General features: G+C 42.7%; 1 protein-coding gene across 3 annotated transcripts in view; it reads left to right on the forward strand.

Annotated features, from left to right (window-relative positions):
* Positions 1 to 16598, forward strand: part of LOC139570481 (zinc finger protein 385C-like) — a 147817-nt gene that overhangs the window by 106130 nt on the left and 25089 nt on the right. For all 3 annotated transcript variants that reach the window (XM_071392372.1, XM_071392373.1, XM_071392374.1), the window contains one exon: positions 15343 to 15485. In XM_071392372.1, coding sequence (XP_071248473.1) covers positions 15343 to 15485 — 143 coding nt within the window. The remainder of the gene's footprint in view (positions 1 to 15342; positions 15486 to 16598) is intronic.

Genomic DNA, 16598 nt, shown 5'->3' on the forward strand with positions numbered 1-16598 from the left:
TACTATCAAGAGCAGTGTGTGGTTTCCTTTTCCCTTCATGTTGTCTTAAAGCCTGAATTCGAAATGGATGAAAAAAAATATTCTCACCCATCTACATGCAATACCCCATAATGACAAAGTGAAAACATGTTTTTAATATTTGTAGAAAATGTTTTTGAAAAATGAAATACAGAAATATGTAATTTACTTAAGTATTCACATCCCTGAGTCAATACTTTGTAGAAGCAACTTTGGCAGTGATTACAGCTGTGAGTCTTTCTGGGTACATCTCTAAGAGCTTTCCACAGCTGGATTGTGCAACGTTTGCCCATTATTCTCTTCAGAATTCATCAAGCTCTGTTTCAATTGGTTGTTGTTCATAGCTAGACAATCATTTTCAGGTCTTGCCATAGATTTTCTAGCAGATTTAAGTCAAAACTGTAAATCGGACACTCAGGAACATTCACTGTCTTCTTGGTCAGCAACTCCATTGTAGATTTGGCCTTGTGTTTTAGGTTATTGTTCTGCTGAAAGGTGAATTCGTATCCCAGTGTCTGGTGCAAAGGATTTTGCCCAGTCCTTAACGATTACAAGCATACACATAACATGATGCAGCCACCACTATGCTTTAATATGGAGAGTGCTACTCACTAATATGTTGTATTGGACTTGGCCCAAACATAACACTTTGTATTCAGGACAAAAAGTTAATAGCTTTTCCACATTTTTTACAGTATTACCTTAGTGCCTTGTTGCAAACAGGATTCATGCTTTGTAATATTTGTATTTTGTACAGGCTTCTTTCTTTTCACTCTGTCAATTAGGTTAGTATTGTGGAGTAACTACAATGTTGTTGATCCATCCTCAGCTTTCTCCTATCACAGTCATTAAACTATGTAACTGTTTTAAAGTCACCATTGGCTTCATGGTGAAATCCCTGAGTGGCTTCCTTCCTCTCTGGCAACTGAGTTAGGAAGGACTCCTGTATCAATTCAAATACAACAGGTGTAGACCTTACAGTGAAACGCTTACTTACAAGCTCTAATCAACAATGCATTTTAAAAACAAATACATTTGAATAAGAAATAAAGGTAACAAATAATTAAAGAGGAGAAGTGAAATAACAATAGCGAAGCTATATACAGAGGGTACCGGTACAGAGTCAATGTGTGGGGGCACCGGTTAGTCGAGGTAATTGAGGTAGTATGTACATGTAGGTAGAGTTATTAAAGTGACTATGCATAGATAATAACAAGGAGTAGCAGCAGCGTAAAAGAGTGGGTGGGGGGGGGGGGGGGGCAATGCAAATAATCTGGGTAGCCATTTGATTAGATGTTCAGGAGTCTTGTGGCTTGAGGGTAGAAGCTGTTTAGAAGCCTCTTGGACCTAGACTTGGCGCTCCGGTACTGCTTGCCATGCGGTAGCAGAGAGAACAGTCTATGACTAGCCCCAGTGATGTACATTCTGTAGTGCCTTGCGGTCGGGGGCCGAGCAGTTGCCATACCAAGCAGTTATGCAACCAGTCAGGATGCTCTCGGTGGTGCAGCTGTAGAACTTTTTGAGGATCTGAGGACCCATGCCAAATCTTTTCAGTCTCCTGAGGGGGAATAGGCTTTGTTGTGCCCTCTTCATGACTGTTTTAGTGTGTTTGGACCATGATAGTTTGTTGGTGATGTGGACACCAAGGAACTTGAAACTCTCAACCTGCTCCACTACAGCCCCGTCGATGAGAATGGAGGTGTGCTCGGTCCTCTTTTCCTGTAGTCCACAATCATCTCCTTTGTCTTGATCACTTTGTGGGAGAGGTTGTTGTCCAGGCACCACACGGCTAGGTCTCTGACCTCCTCCCTATAGGCTGTCTCATTGTTGTTGGTGATCAGGCCTACAACTGTTGTGTCATCGGCAAACTTAATGATAGTGTTGGAGTCGTGAATGGCCGTGCAGGTTGAACAGGGAGTACAGGAGGGGACTGAGCATGCACCCCTGAGGGGCCCCCGTGTTGAGCATCAGCGTGGCGGATGTGTTGTTACCTACCCTTATCACCTGGGGGCGGCCCATCAGGAAGTCCAGGATCCAGTTGCAGAGGGAGGTGTTTAGTCACCAGGGTACTTAGCTTAGTGATGAGCTTTGAGGGCCCTATGGTGTTGAACGCTGAGCTGTAGTCAATGAACAGCATTCTCACATAGGTGTTCCTTTTGTCCAGGTGGGAAAGGGCAGTGTGGAGTGCAATAGAGATCATCATCTGTGGATCTGTTAGGGCGGTATGCAAATTGGAGTGGGTCTATAAGGGCACAAGACGAGACCCATATTCAAACACAGGAGGCAGATGGTTGAGCTCCGATATTTATTATAACACAAGGGGTAGGCAAAAGGCAGGTTGGGTACAGGCGAGAGTTCAGAAACCAGGTCCGAGTCCAAACAGTACAAGGCGTTAGGCAGGCTCGAGGTCAGGGCAGGAAGAATGGTCAGGCAGGTGGGTTCGGTGTCAGGACAGGCAAGGGTCAAAACCAGGAGGACTAGTAAAAACAGAGACTGGGAAAAATAGGAGCTAGGAGATAAACACTGGTTGACTTGGTAAACAAGACGAACTGGCACAGACAGACAGAAAACAAAGCGATAAATACACCGGAGATGATGAGCGACACCTGGATGGGGTGGAGACAAGCACAAGGACAGGTGAAACAGATCATGGCGTGACAGGGTCTATGGTTTCTGGGATAATGGTGTTGATGTAAGCTATTATCTTTGTAGAGCCTGGGTGTATTGATATACCATCCAAAGTGTAATTAATAACTTCACCATGCTCAAACGGATATTCAGTGTCTGCTTTAAAAAATACAATAATTACCCATCTGCCAATAGGTGCCCTTAGTTGCGAGGCATTGAAAAACCTCCATGGGCTTTGTGGTTGAATCTGTGTTAGAAATGTACTGCTCGACTGCAACTTATGTGACTTGTTAAGCACATTTTTACTCCTGAACTTAATTTGGTTCGCCATAACAAAGGGGAATAATTATTGACTTAAGGTATTTCAGCTTTTCATTTTTATTTTTGAATGAAAAACAATCTCTATTGAATATATTTCTTATTCTGGCTGTAACCCAACAAAATGTGGAAAAAGTCAAGGGGTGTGAATACTTTCTGAATGCACTGTACACTATTCTTAACTAATCAAATGTGTTAGTTGGACTTATTGCACTCATTACCAAAGTGGTAGTTTCAGTTTAGATGGTTTAGGTAGTATCACATCTTAATCCGCCCAATCCGGCAGTCATTATGAATGCTGGTTGCGGTTGAAATATTTTTGGGCTGTATGCCAACACGAATTACACATCACTTTGCAAGCCAGCATGATGTGACTTGCCCTCAACATTGGTCCTTATGAAATATGTGTTGTATTGTGTTAAATGACTACATTTTTATGATAACATATTCACTTAAGATATCACTTGGTGTAGGTCACAGGACCGAAAATTGATAAATGCAATAACCCTGTCTCTGTAACTATCAAATACAGTTTTGGTTTGGAAACTCTACAATTCACTCGAAAGGCAAGGCACTCTGGGAAATATGCAAATAAGTCTTTAAACTAAGCAGTGTGTTAATTTAACACTGAAAAGTGTGGACCCGTAGAGACACTGGACTGTATTTTATTTTTATTTATTCTAAGGGGTGGATCAGCTTAATATTGCGGAAATAATGTTGCTTCCAATGTAATTGTCTGCATCATTTCCGATCCCCCAATTGGAGTAAACTAATAAACACTTCTGCTTTTACCTTCAATTTATACATCTTATACACATTTTACAGACACAGTCTACTTTACAATAGTTCTCTCTTGTTTGTTCTTAGTCCTTCCTCTATGTCTGATGTCCATCCAGTTTGATTTCTATTTGTAACTATGCTATTTCACAAAAGTTCCGAACCTATTTACATTTTACAGATCCCGTATGTTTTACATTGTTTATCTTGTTATTAGTCCCACCCTTCAGCTCCATTCAACCCCTCCCATCTATCTCTCAACATCATCCATTTCGGATTTCTATTTGCCAACACTGGACTGTATTTACCTGGCTGTAATAGACTAGTTGGTTGTAATCTAGTTATTTGAGGACTTATTAACCAGAAGAATTGTTTACAACCAGAAAATTATGCCATTAAGATGTCCACTACATCAAAAAGAAAGGTATTTATTTGGCACTTGGAAATTTGGAAGTGTTTTGCCCTCTTTACATCTACAGTATATAACCAAAGTAAACAGGCTTTCAGAATGCCCTGCTGGTTCAATGACTCAAGGACACCAGCAGTGGATTTAACCTTGAACAATTCATTGTATGTTTTAAAATGCCAGTGTGAAAGTGGGCTCAGAGTGTAATAAGCGAAAATAGGGCAGATTACGATGGGAGGCCTGAACTTGGCTGGATGTTACCCTGCCTGAAGACTTTCTCACTAAGCCGTTGGGTTGCTGTGTGTGTGTTTGTGTGTTTATGTTTGCGTGTGCACGCGCACGTGTGCGTGCATGGACAGTGACAGAGTAAAAAAAAGAGTTTGCCTGGACAAAAAAGTATTTATTGACGAGTACAGAGGTGTTTTTTGCTGTCAAGAAAAGGAAGGTCCCCCCCTTCTCTCTCTCTCTCTCTCTCTCCACCCTCTCACTCTCTCGTTTAGCTCTGCTGTAGCTGTCGATGGTAGCCTGCTTATCTAATGGAAACTAAAAACTCTCCCCCATCCTGTCAGCCTATTGTCCTGGTCTATAAGCAGCAAATAGCATCATCATTATTGCATAAGCACAGTATAGCACAGTAATTGCTTTTATTCCTTGACTAAATAAATACTTTGTAATATATCCCTTAAAGGAATGTGACAGATTGGGAAAAAAGCACGTTTTAAAATGCTCATTATGTGAGAAACGGTATGTTTTGCACGATTAGAAGTAGCCAGCGTTGATGAGTGTCGTGACTTAGTTACAATGGTGTGTTAAATCTTTAGTGTACGTAACCGTCTCTCTAAAGTCGTTCCAATTTAATTGTGTTGTTTTTTTCAGCCATGATTCTGCATCATTTGTGCAAACGGAGAGATAACTGTGTCGAGATAACAAGTCTTCTACCCTTGATGGTTTTAGAGTCAAATATGTTTTTATGAGAATACTTAAGCACATTCACAACATTCAGACAAACAGTGGTCCAATCAGAAACCACATGCGTGTGTGTGCGTGTGCGTGTGTGTGTGTGTGTGTGTGTGTAAGCCCTGGGTCTGCCCAGGTGGTGAGGGGCAGCTGTCTCCCGCCTCTTCAGCTCCAAAACAAAGCCAAAGAGAGAACCCTGAACGTCTACAGGGCCCAAAATGAAATAAGATAAAAAAATATTTGATTGCTCTGTGATTCTATAAAAGAGAGCAAAATGAGAACAAGTGGATAGACATAGGCCCCCGTGCACACTCAGGTGGTAGTTAAATTGAGGGCAGGCTTAACTGAATGAACAAGAGAGACTAAATGTATTTATGAACATTTATTCAAATAGATGTGGGGGATGGCCCCGTCTCTGGGGGATGAACCCCAGAGCCAGACGCAGGGATGGCAGATAGCCCTTGGATGGGCATCTGGCATCAGTACCCCACTGGCTGGATGTAAGATACTGTATTCTGATGCTGGGACCCTCAGCTGGTGGCGGTGAGGAGGTAGAGGGGTGACGGCGTAAACTTTTGCTGCAAGTGCGAGACAAGGGGTAAGCAATCATGATTTACCCCCATTGGTGAGAAAGAGAGCAAGGTGATTATTGAACTGCTATGCCCATAGGTATATTAGGAAGCCTGGTGGAATCATGTTATTCTGCTGTGGCTCAATTGTCCAACGGCAACAAGTGACTGACATTCCGCATGTGGTTAATTGATAGTGAAGGAAGAGTGACCTGACGTTTTCCTGTTGACGATAGTTTTTATAAACATAACAGATATAAAGTTCCCGCTGTGTCCGTGTTAGGAGAATATTCCATCAACATTCCGCCAAGCATTCACAGTACATGGTTGCCATGTTCTCAGAATATAAGATACTAATGTTCTAGACACGTTTCATGAGAGGGGTATTTTATTAGGATCTCCATTAGCTGTTGCAAAAGCACCGACTACTCTTCCTGGGGTCCACACAAAACATGAAACATGACATATTACGAAACATTAATAGACGAGAACAACTCGATGACAGAACTACGTACATTTACTGGGACAGCGGTTAGGGCGTTTGTCATTGGTGCTGGTGGCCTGGGTCCGAGACCTGCTAGGTAAGTCATCCTACTATCACATTCTTAGCTAAATATATTAATGTCATTATTTGGCAACAGTTACAACACATCTATCTGATCTAATTAAAATGTGTCTCTTATTAAAGGCTTCCCCTTGAGCACAAAGTAGTACTACATTTCCACTACCTCATAAATTGTCAGTATTTATTCATTCAATATAGCTGAGCATCTCAAAGAGACCTTTATCGTCTTTTTAAAACCAACAAGACATTTACCATGTAGAACAAACGTGTCATTGAGAAACTCATTTTAATTATGAAAGATAGGTTTGTTGTAACAGTTGCCAAATAATGGCATTAACATACACTACCGTTCAAAAGTTTGTCCTTGTTTTTGAAAGAAAAGCACATTTTTTTGTCCATTAAAATGACATCCAATTGATCAGAAATACAGCGTAGACATTGTTAATGTCGTAAATGACAATTGAAGGTGGAAACGGCAGATTCTTTATGGAATATCTACATAGGCGTACAGAGGCCCATTATCAGCAAACATCACTCCTGTGTTCCAATGGCACGTTGTGTTAGGTAATCTAAGTTTATCATTTTAAAAGGCTAATTGATCGTTAGGAAACCCTTTTGCAGTTATGTTAGCACAGCTGAAAACTGGCCTTCTAGGCAGAGATGCAAAGAAAAAGCCATATCTCAGACTGGCCAATAAAAAGAAAAGATTAAGATCGGCAAAAGAACACACTGGACAGAGGAACACTGGACAGAGGAACTGTGCCTAGAAGTCGCCTCTTCACTGTTGACGTTGAGACTGGTGTTTTGTGGGTACTATTTAATGAAGCTGCCAGTTGAGGACTTGTGAGGAATTCTGTTTCTCAAACTAGACACTCTAATGTATTTGTCCTCTTGCTCAGTTGTGCACTGGGGCCTCCTACAACTCTTTCTATTCTGGTTAGATCCAGTTTGCGCTGTTCTGTGAAGGGAGTAGTACACAGTGTTGTACCAGATCTTCAGTTTCTTGGCAATTTCTCGCATGGAAGAGCCTTCATTTCTCAGAACAAGAATAGACTGACGAGTTTCAGGAGAAAGTACTTTGTTTCTGGCCTTTTTGAGCCTGTAATCAAACCCACAAATGCTGATGCTCCAGATACTCAACTAGTCTAAAGAAGGCCAGTTTTATTGCTTCTTTAATCAGAACAACAGTTTTCAGCTGTGCTAATATTGCAAAAGTTATTTATTTATTATTTTATTTTTTTTATCCCCTTTTCTCCCCAATTTTCGTGGTATCCAATCGCTAGTAATTACTATCTTGTCTCATCGCTACAACTCCCGTACGGGCTCGGGAGAGACGAAGGTCGAAAGCCATGCGTCCTCCGAAGCACAACCCAACCAAGCCGCACTGCTTCTTAACACAGCGCGCCTCCAACCCGGAAGCCAGCCGCACCAATGTGTCGGAGGAAACACCGTGCACCCGCCCCCCTCGGTTAGGGCGCACTGCTTCTTAACACAGCGCGCCTCCAACCCGGAAGCCAGCCGCACCAATGTGTCGGAGGAAACACCGTGCACCCGCCCCCCTCGGTTAGGGCGCACTGCGCCCGGCCCGCCACAGGAGTCGCTGGAGCGCGATGAGACAAGGATATCCCTACCGGCCAAACCCTCCCTAACCCGGACGACGCTAGGCCAATTGTGCGTCGCCCCATGGACCCCCCGGTCGCGGCCGGCTGCGACAGAGCCTGGGCGCAAACCCAGAGACTCTGGTGGCGCAGCTAGCACTGCGATGCAGTGCTCTAGACCACTGCGCCACCCGGGAGGCCCTCAAAAGGGTTTTCTAACGACCAATTAGCCTTTTAAAATGATAAACTTCGATTAGCTAACACAACGTGCCATTGGAACATAGGAGTGATGGTTGCTGATAATGGACCTACAGTGGGGAGAACAAGTATTTGATACACTGCCGATTTTGCAGGTTTTCCTACTTACAAAGCATGTAGAGGTCTGTCATTTTTATCATAGGTACACTTCAACTGTGAGAGACGGAATCTAAAACAAAAATCCAGAAAATCACATTGTATGATTTTTAAGTAATTCATTTGCATTTTATTGCATGACATAAGTATTTGATCACCTACCAACCAGTAAGAATTCCGGCTCTCACAGACCTGTTAGTTTTTCTTTAAGAAGCCCTCCTGTTCTCCACTCATTACCTGTATTAACTGCACCTGTTTGAACTCGTTACCTGTATAAAAGACACCTGTCCACACACTCAATCAAACAGACTCCAACCTCTCCACAATGGCCAAGACCAGAGAGCTGTGTAAGGACATCAGGGATAAAATTGTAGACCTGCACAAGGCTGGGATGGGCTACAGGACAATAGGCAAGCAGCTTGGTGAGAAGGCAACAACTGTTGGCGCAATTATTAGAAAATAGAAGAAAATAGAAGAAGTTCAAGATGATGGTCAATCACCCTCGGTCTGGGGCTCCATGCAAGATCTCACCTCGTGGGGCATCAATGATCATGAGGAAGGTGAGGGATCAGCCCAGAACTACACGGCAGGACCTGGTCAATGACCTGAAGAGAGCTGGGACCACAGTCTCAAAGAAAACCATTAGTAACACACTACGCCGTCATGGATTAAAATCCTGCAGCGCACACAAGGTCCCCCTGCTCAAGCAGGCGCATGTCCAGGCCCGTCTGAAGTTTGCCAATGACCATCTGGATGATCCAGAGGAGGAATGGGAGAAGGTCATGTGGTCTGATGATTCAAAAATAGAGCTTTTTGGTCTAAACTCCACTCGCCGTGTTTGGAGGAAGAAGAAGGATGAGTACAACCCCAAGAACACCATCCCAACCGTGAAGCATGGAGGTGGAAACATCATTCTTTGGGGATGCTTTTCTGCAAAGGGGACAGGACGACTGCACCGTATTGAGGGGAGGATGGATGGGGCCATGTATTGCGAGATCTTAGCCAACAACCTCCTTCCCTCAGTAAGAGCATTGATGATGGGTCGTGGCTGGGTCTTCCAGCATGACAACGACCCGAAACACACAGTCAGGGCAACTAAGGAGTGGCTCCGTAAGAAGTATCTCAAGGTCCTGGAGTGGCCTAGCCAGTCTCCAGACCTGAACCCAATAGAAAATCTTTGGAGGGAGCTGAAAGTCCGTATTGCCCAGCGACAGCCCCGAAACCTGAAGGATCTGGAGAAGGTCTGTATGGAGGAGTGGGCCAAAATCCCTGCTGCAGTGTGTGCAAACCTTGTCAAGAACTACAGGAAACGTATGATCTCTGTAATTGCAAACAAGGGATTCTGTACCAAATATTAAGTTCTGCTTTTCTGATGTATCAAATACTTATGTCATGCAATAAAATGCTAATTAATTACTTAAAAATCATACAATGTGATTTTTGGGATTTTTGTTTTAGATTCCGTCTCTCACAGTTGAAGTGTACCTATGATAAAAATTACAGACCTCTACATGCTTTGTAAGTAGGAAAATCGGCAAAATCGGCAGTGTATCAAATACTTGTTCTCCCCACTGTATGTACGCCTATGTAGATATTCCATAAAAAATCAGCCGTTTCCAGCTATAATAGTCATTTACAACATTAACAATTTCTACACTGTATTTTTGATCAATTTGATGTTATTTTAACGGACCAAAAAAAAAGATTTTCTTTCAAAAACAAGAAAATTTCTAAGTGACCCCAAATTTTTGAACAGTAGTGTATATTGCTAAGAATGTGAGAGTAGGGTGACTCTCCTAGCGGGTCTCGAACCCAGGCATGTGCTTATTGGGCTAGTATACAGTAGTTAGGCCCTGTCCAGAAGAAACCCTAACCCCTCCTCCCTAGGCAATTATGTAGATGAAGCAACTTGATAGATGTAAGCAATAATGGTGATTGCACTTGTCTTCATGGATCCACCTTTACCCGATACCCGATCTGAGACCCAAGCGGGTCGGATCCAGATTTCTAAATAATGTCACGGGTCTGGGTCGGATATCTGGTTTGATTGTCACAGGTCTCGGGTTTGTGTCATTTTAACTGACTTGTCCGGAAGGGCCCGTACAGATCTGAACGTTACTCCTGCAGTAGAGAGAGAGAGAGAGAGAGAGATTTTATAATTTATGCTGCTGCTTTTGCTTTTCATGAGAGTGTAGCTTGTTGTTGTTGTTGGCCAATCATAAGTCATTGAAGCGGCAATAGGCTACAGTCATAGAGCCTCCGTGTGGCAAAAGTTAGGAGATATCTAATCAATGGAAGATGCAATTAAAATGACGGAATTAGAAGTTAAAGGAGAAGGATAGGCTATAACAACCTCGAGCCAACGGGTAGGCTGCTACTTAATATTCTGAATGGAGTTGTTGTTTTTTGTAAATGTAGAATGAGAAAGTGCATGCACTGCAACCTCAACCTGGCTTAACTAGCTTCTCCGGGTTTGATGCAGTCAAGACAGGTACTATGTAATCATATTTTATGATAAATAACCTAGCTATGGCAGCTTTTAGTCTACTATAGCGCCAGTAGGCTTGGTTGGTTGCTGTCTCTCTCTCCATCCCTGCTCCCCGTGTCACTCACTCACAGTACGGCCCCTCCCTCGCTTGCTAGAGCGGCACCTCTCTCTCCCTCTTGCGCTTTATCAGCTCCGGTTAATAAAGTAACTTAACAAATGTCTAATATTTCAAATATATACGTTGAAAACACTACGTTTAAAGCACTGGGTGTGAGAGTATCCCAAACCTTGCCAACAGACAAAGCACTATGATTGGATCAGGGGTTCACCAATCAGAGCCTTGATTGGCTTGGCTTGGCAACAATAACAAGACATGATTTGTAATGACATATTTTTTTGGGGGGGATGAAACGTGTCTAGAACATACATATTTTAAGTTATGAGAACATGGTAACCGCGGTCTGAGTAAGGTCTATTTGACATGGTCTCTTGGAAACATTCATTGCACATCACGGGAACATTACTATGAAAACGTTAGTTAATGACCTAATGAGACTCTTAAGGGAACGTTCGACAATATGGTGTGTCCTAAGGGATGACGTCAGCTCTGAAACACTCTTCTGAGGTGCTGTCAGTGCGATCCTCTGCGTTGAAAGGCTTGTTACCCTTTTCCTCATCAAAAGAATGATAAACACTGGTACGGTGAGTCACCCAAAGACTAATCCTCAAAATAATAGCGATTAAGCCCCCAGTTTGCAGTGTGCCATCATTTCTCTGCCTCATCAGCTTTTATCCCCACTCTATGAAAAGGATCATTGCGTCTACACTCCTATCATCCATGAATATGGTATCTTTCTCTGGGGAAGTCGAAGACGGGTTGAAAGACGGGGCGGCAGGGTAGCTTAATGGTTAGAGCATTGGACTAGTAGCCGAAAGGTTGAAAGTTCAAATCCCCGAGCTGACAAATCTGTCGTTCTACCCCTGAACAGGCAGTTAACCCACTGTTCCTAGGCAGTCATTGAAAATAATAATTTGTTCTTAATTGATTTGCCTAGTTTTAAAAAAAGAAGAGGAAAACTGTTTTACCATCAATTCAATAGATCGTGAAGGGCAACTCTTGTGTAGTGTAAAAAATGCATATATATATATATACATACTTTCAGACATACACACAACAAATATAAGGGTAAGACTAAAAAGCATGATTCAATGCACAGTCGACCAGTTGAAAACAACGACTGCAAAAGACTGAGTGCGTAGTTAAAAGTGTCAAATGAAGGCCAAAATATGTTATAAAACATTTTTTTTTAAACCTCTAACTATACTTGTAGCCAAAATATTTTTCTGAGACAAATATAAATTCACTCACAGTTGATGTTCGGGTACTGCTTCTATGGAGCAAAACACTACATTTCTTGCCTGGTACTTTTTGTGACTTAATGCTTGAAAGATTATTGAGATCAATTGCAGATTTGTGTGAGAGAGAGGGGGAGGGGAGAGGGGGGGAGACAGCGAGGGAGAGCGAGAGAGAGAATGGGGTGACAGAGAGAGAGAAGAGAGAAAGGGGAAACAGAGAATGAGAGGGGGTGAAGGGAGAGAGTAAGAGAGAGAGAGAGAGTTAGAAAGAGAGGGAGATAGAAAGAAAGAGAGAGTCAAGGTCCCCAAAAGTCACAACTTAGCACAGCACCCAGTTGGAGGTGAAAATGTTCCCCTAGTTTCTGCTTTATCACACACACACACACACACACACACACACACACACACACACACACACACACACACACACACACACACACACACACACACACACACACACACACACACACACACACACACACGCAAGCACAAACACACATTCTATTTAATGGATCCTGATTGCTATTAATGTGTGCTGATGGTAATATCTCCAGGGGTAGTGTTCACCTCCATCAAGATCAAAAGTAATATAATTGGCTATTTAAGCCCCATTTGCTCTCTCTCTCCCTCTCTCGCTCTCTCTTCCCCCTCTCTCTCTCTGCTGACCAATCTCTTATAGCTGTACCACAATAGAAATAAGCTGCAGTACTCCAAACTTGATTTGGATTAAGTGCTGTCCTTATATCTTTAAAATATTCTGGTTATTTTTGGACAACTTTGCACATTGAGAGTTCTGCTTAGTGGACAGAAGGACAGAAATGTGTAGATTGAAGTACTCAGTACGGCAGTAGGGATGGGCACGGGTATTCGATTATTCGAATATCCGAACAGACGTTAGTATTCAATTACCTGGCAGAGTATTCTTTTTTGAGAGAAAGGCTTTAAAAGGCATTGACTAAAATGCAATCAAATTATCTGTGACATTGCTACATAGCCAACAAGGATAGACCATTACATTCAAAATTATTATAAAACTAGTGATGCACCGATATAACATTTTTGGCCGATATCCGATATTTTCCTGGCCAAAAAAAACCCTGACACCGATAACTGATATTTAAAATGTTAGCGACCTTTTAAGCATTCTAGTGCAGTTAAATAGTTAACACACACACATGGACGCAGCGGTCTAAGGCACTGCATCTCAGTGCAAGAGGCGTCACTACAGTCCCTGGTTCGATTCCAGGCTGTATCACAACCGGCCGTGATTGGGAGTCCCATAGGCGCACAATTGGCCCAGCGTCGTCCGGGTTTGGCTGGGGTAGGCCATCATTGTATATAAGAATTTGTTCTTAACTGACTTTCCTAGTTAAATAAAGGTTACACACACCACACTGACCAAAAAGTTATTTTGTTGGCATTTACGTATGTCCCCATTACCAGTAAAACATCATCAAAACCTATTTCTTTCACTTACTTGCTGTGCTGTTTCATTGTTCATTTGTTCAGTCATTTCATTCTCAACCAGGATTTTTATGGAACGCCGTTTGGGTCTTTGACAAATAAGCTTGTTGATCAATCAGGACCTGAATATGACTGCACGTCACATAATAATTTAACGCCTTCATACATTTTTTATGTAGTTATTACACATTGATTACAATATCACTCGTATTTCATATGTCACAACGATTCACCGATACTTATGCTATGTAATGCTTTATTACCAACGCGGTATTGTAAACACGTTGTTCGTGGCCGGTATTTACTTGTTTGCAAACTTTTTTGTACAGCTTTGACAGTCCTACTGATTGTAATGGTGGCGCTTGGCTTGCATGTGCAAATTCAGAACACATGACATTCTATAATAGAACTGTGTTATTTGACGTGTCAAATTAAATGCTTATTTAATGTGTCAAATAGTGTAATTGTCAAATAGACCCAAACGGCGTTCCATAGTATGTCGCAAAGCTAATAGCAGTGACGATATTACTGTGTAACTCCGGTAGGGCAACATCTGAAAAATAGCGCACTTGGTAGTGTGTACCGGTGCTCGACCAGTCGTGAAAGCCAACATCACCCACAATAGAGAAGGGTTGATTGTCAAGGGCAATGAATTCCATTATCTTGGCGTTAATGGATTTCACCTTTGAGTTATCTCGCTGAAATGTTCTTACTCTTTCAAATGACTGCTCGACTTGTTGACTGCTCGATCCACACAGCAGACATTGTGGGCTAGGTTAGGAATGCTGTGTTGCACGTGTAGCACAACATTTTACTTAGCGTCATTACATCATGTACCTACGTTATATAGGTATGCACGTCAGCTTTGACATCGGTTTTGCACATCGGCGTTAGACATCGGGCCGATACCGATGTTGCCATTTTTAGCTAATATCGTCCGATTCCGATATGTTCACCGATATATTGTGCATCCCTAAATAAAATGACTGACACGCCCCGGTAGCCTACACCCGATACCTCAACTTGTTGTTATTGTCGGTCAATCGAAGTGGCGCTACAGTCAGAGGCTCCATGTGTAGCAAATGACGTTAAGTGAGATTTAAAATTCCGGAATTAAGTTGGCTAAATGAGAAGGAGTAGGCTACAATGATCACCCAACAGATAGGCTGTTGTTTCATATGAATGGAGTTGTTGTAGACAAGGACGGGAAGCGCTAAATAGCCTCAATTAGCCTAACTACTTTAGCTAGCTGGCTACTGTAGCCAGGTAGCTTCTTTACAACAATTTGATGCGGTCAAGACAAGCACTACCAGATGGTTTGATATATAACCTATTGCAGCAACAAGTTTGTCTAACTAGCTTGAGTCGGTTTGGCTTTTCTCTCTCTCTCTCTCTCTCTCTCTCTCTCTCTCTCTCTCTCTCTCTCGCTCTGACTGTCACACACACACATACAAATGAATACACTTGTATTTCAACTATCTGGATAAATTTCATGATATTATTCGAATAGCAAAATAATTTCGAATTCTCATCCCTATACGGCAGTCAGAATTTATTTGAAGGAGAGGTGTGGCTTTGTATTAATTTCCATTGAAAATGTCCACAAGATGTCAGTCTTTGAGTGCACAAGTATGATAGGAAGTCAGAGTCTACCAAGTAGCTTGGGAAGTGTGTTGATCACCTCCAGTTGACATCGCCAATACAGCAAAGAGTTATCAGTGACAGTTGAATTCTAGCCTTAGCCCATTATCTTACGCCAGATAGTATGTCAGGTAGAATTGACAACACCTGTTGGAAGACAATGGATTTTCAGCATCTGTATGTCCTCCACCCACCCTCTACAGGTACACTGTCCCAGGCCAACCCCCTCCTGGCCTCCCTATCCCTCCCGGGACGGCCCCTCCAGACCCAGCTGAACATCAAGCACTTCCTGCCGCTTCACGTCAACGCCTCCTCCCCCCTCAACCTCTTCCCCAACTTCAACATGGTGAGCTGCTCTCACACACACACATGCATGTAGACAGGCATGCACACACTAGGGTTGGGTGGTATCCAGATTTTCATACCGTTTCTGTACCATACGTGTATTTTTGTGTATACGGTATTACCGAAGGGGTGCTATTTTTTATTTAAAAAAAAAATTTGCCACACAAAACTATTTAGGCAACAGGGATCTTGATCCAGGAGGGGATTGAATGTCTCTGTTCTAACCAAGAAGCTTGATCTTGACATCTAGCCACTTAGCTAGCAAGTTAGCAAACCAAATGCATAGCTGGAACACAAGGCTTGATAATTTATTTGACACATCTTTGATTTCTTATAGTTCTACTATATTTGTAGTTATAAGCAGTGGCATAGCACGCACCCCTGCAGCCCCCGCAAGGCGGGGGTGCCCCCAACCCACATTTTTTAAATATATATTTTTGGGGAGGTATTGAAAATCATATCGTTTGTATTTCAAAATACCCCGGTATACGGTATATCGCCAAAGCACACACACAGGCATTCATGCGTATGCTCATGTACACACACACACACACACACACACACACACACACACACACACACACACACACACACACACACACACACACACACACACACACACACACACACACACACACACACAATGTTCGGAAGTATGTCCAGTTCCTATCTTATTACCTGTTCCTCTATGTACTTGATGACATGTATACACATACTGTACATCTATGAACTCCAAAACATACCTTGTCACATCTTTTGGATTAGGCGTGTTGTGGCAAGTGCAGGCGGAAGTGACATCACACCACTCAAATATGGAGAAGCTGCACATGGAGAGATCCATGATTGACTGTTAGTTTTTCTATTTGATGGCCTCATACAGGGATGCTCAACTACAGTCCTGGAGGGCAGCAGTGTCGGGTGGCTGTCTTCTTATGTCCTTGCCTCACAATATCAGACCAAATTATTTTGTTCGGAAATCTCTCGCCAATCAAGAAATCAGCAGGGCCCTTGAGGTCTGGCGTTGTGCAATCCTCCCTGACCTTAGTTGTAGGGGTGGTTGTAGGGGTGGTCATGGACAACAACCCTCCTGAGGAGCTATGACCCCTGCAGGCTT

Source organism: Salvelinus alpinus, chromosome 3 (assembly GCF_045679555.1).
Source record: "Salvelinus alpinus chromosome 3, SLU_Salpinus.1, whole genome shotgun sequence".
NCBI lineage: Eukaryota > Metazoa > Chordata > Actinopteri > Salmoniformes > Salmonidae > Salvelinus > Salvelinus alpinus.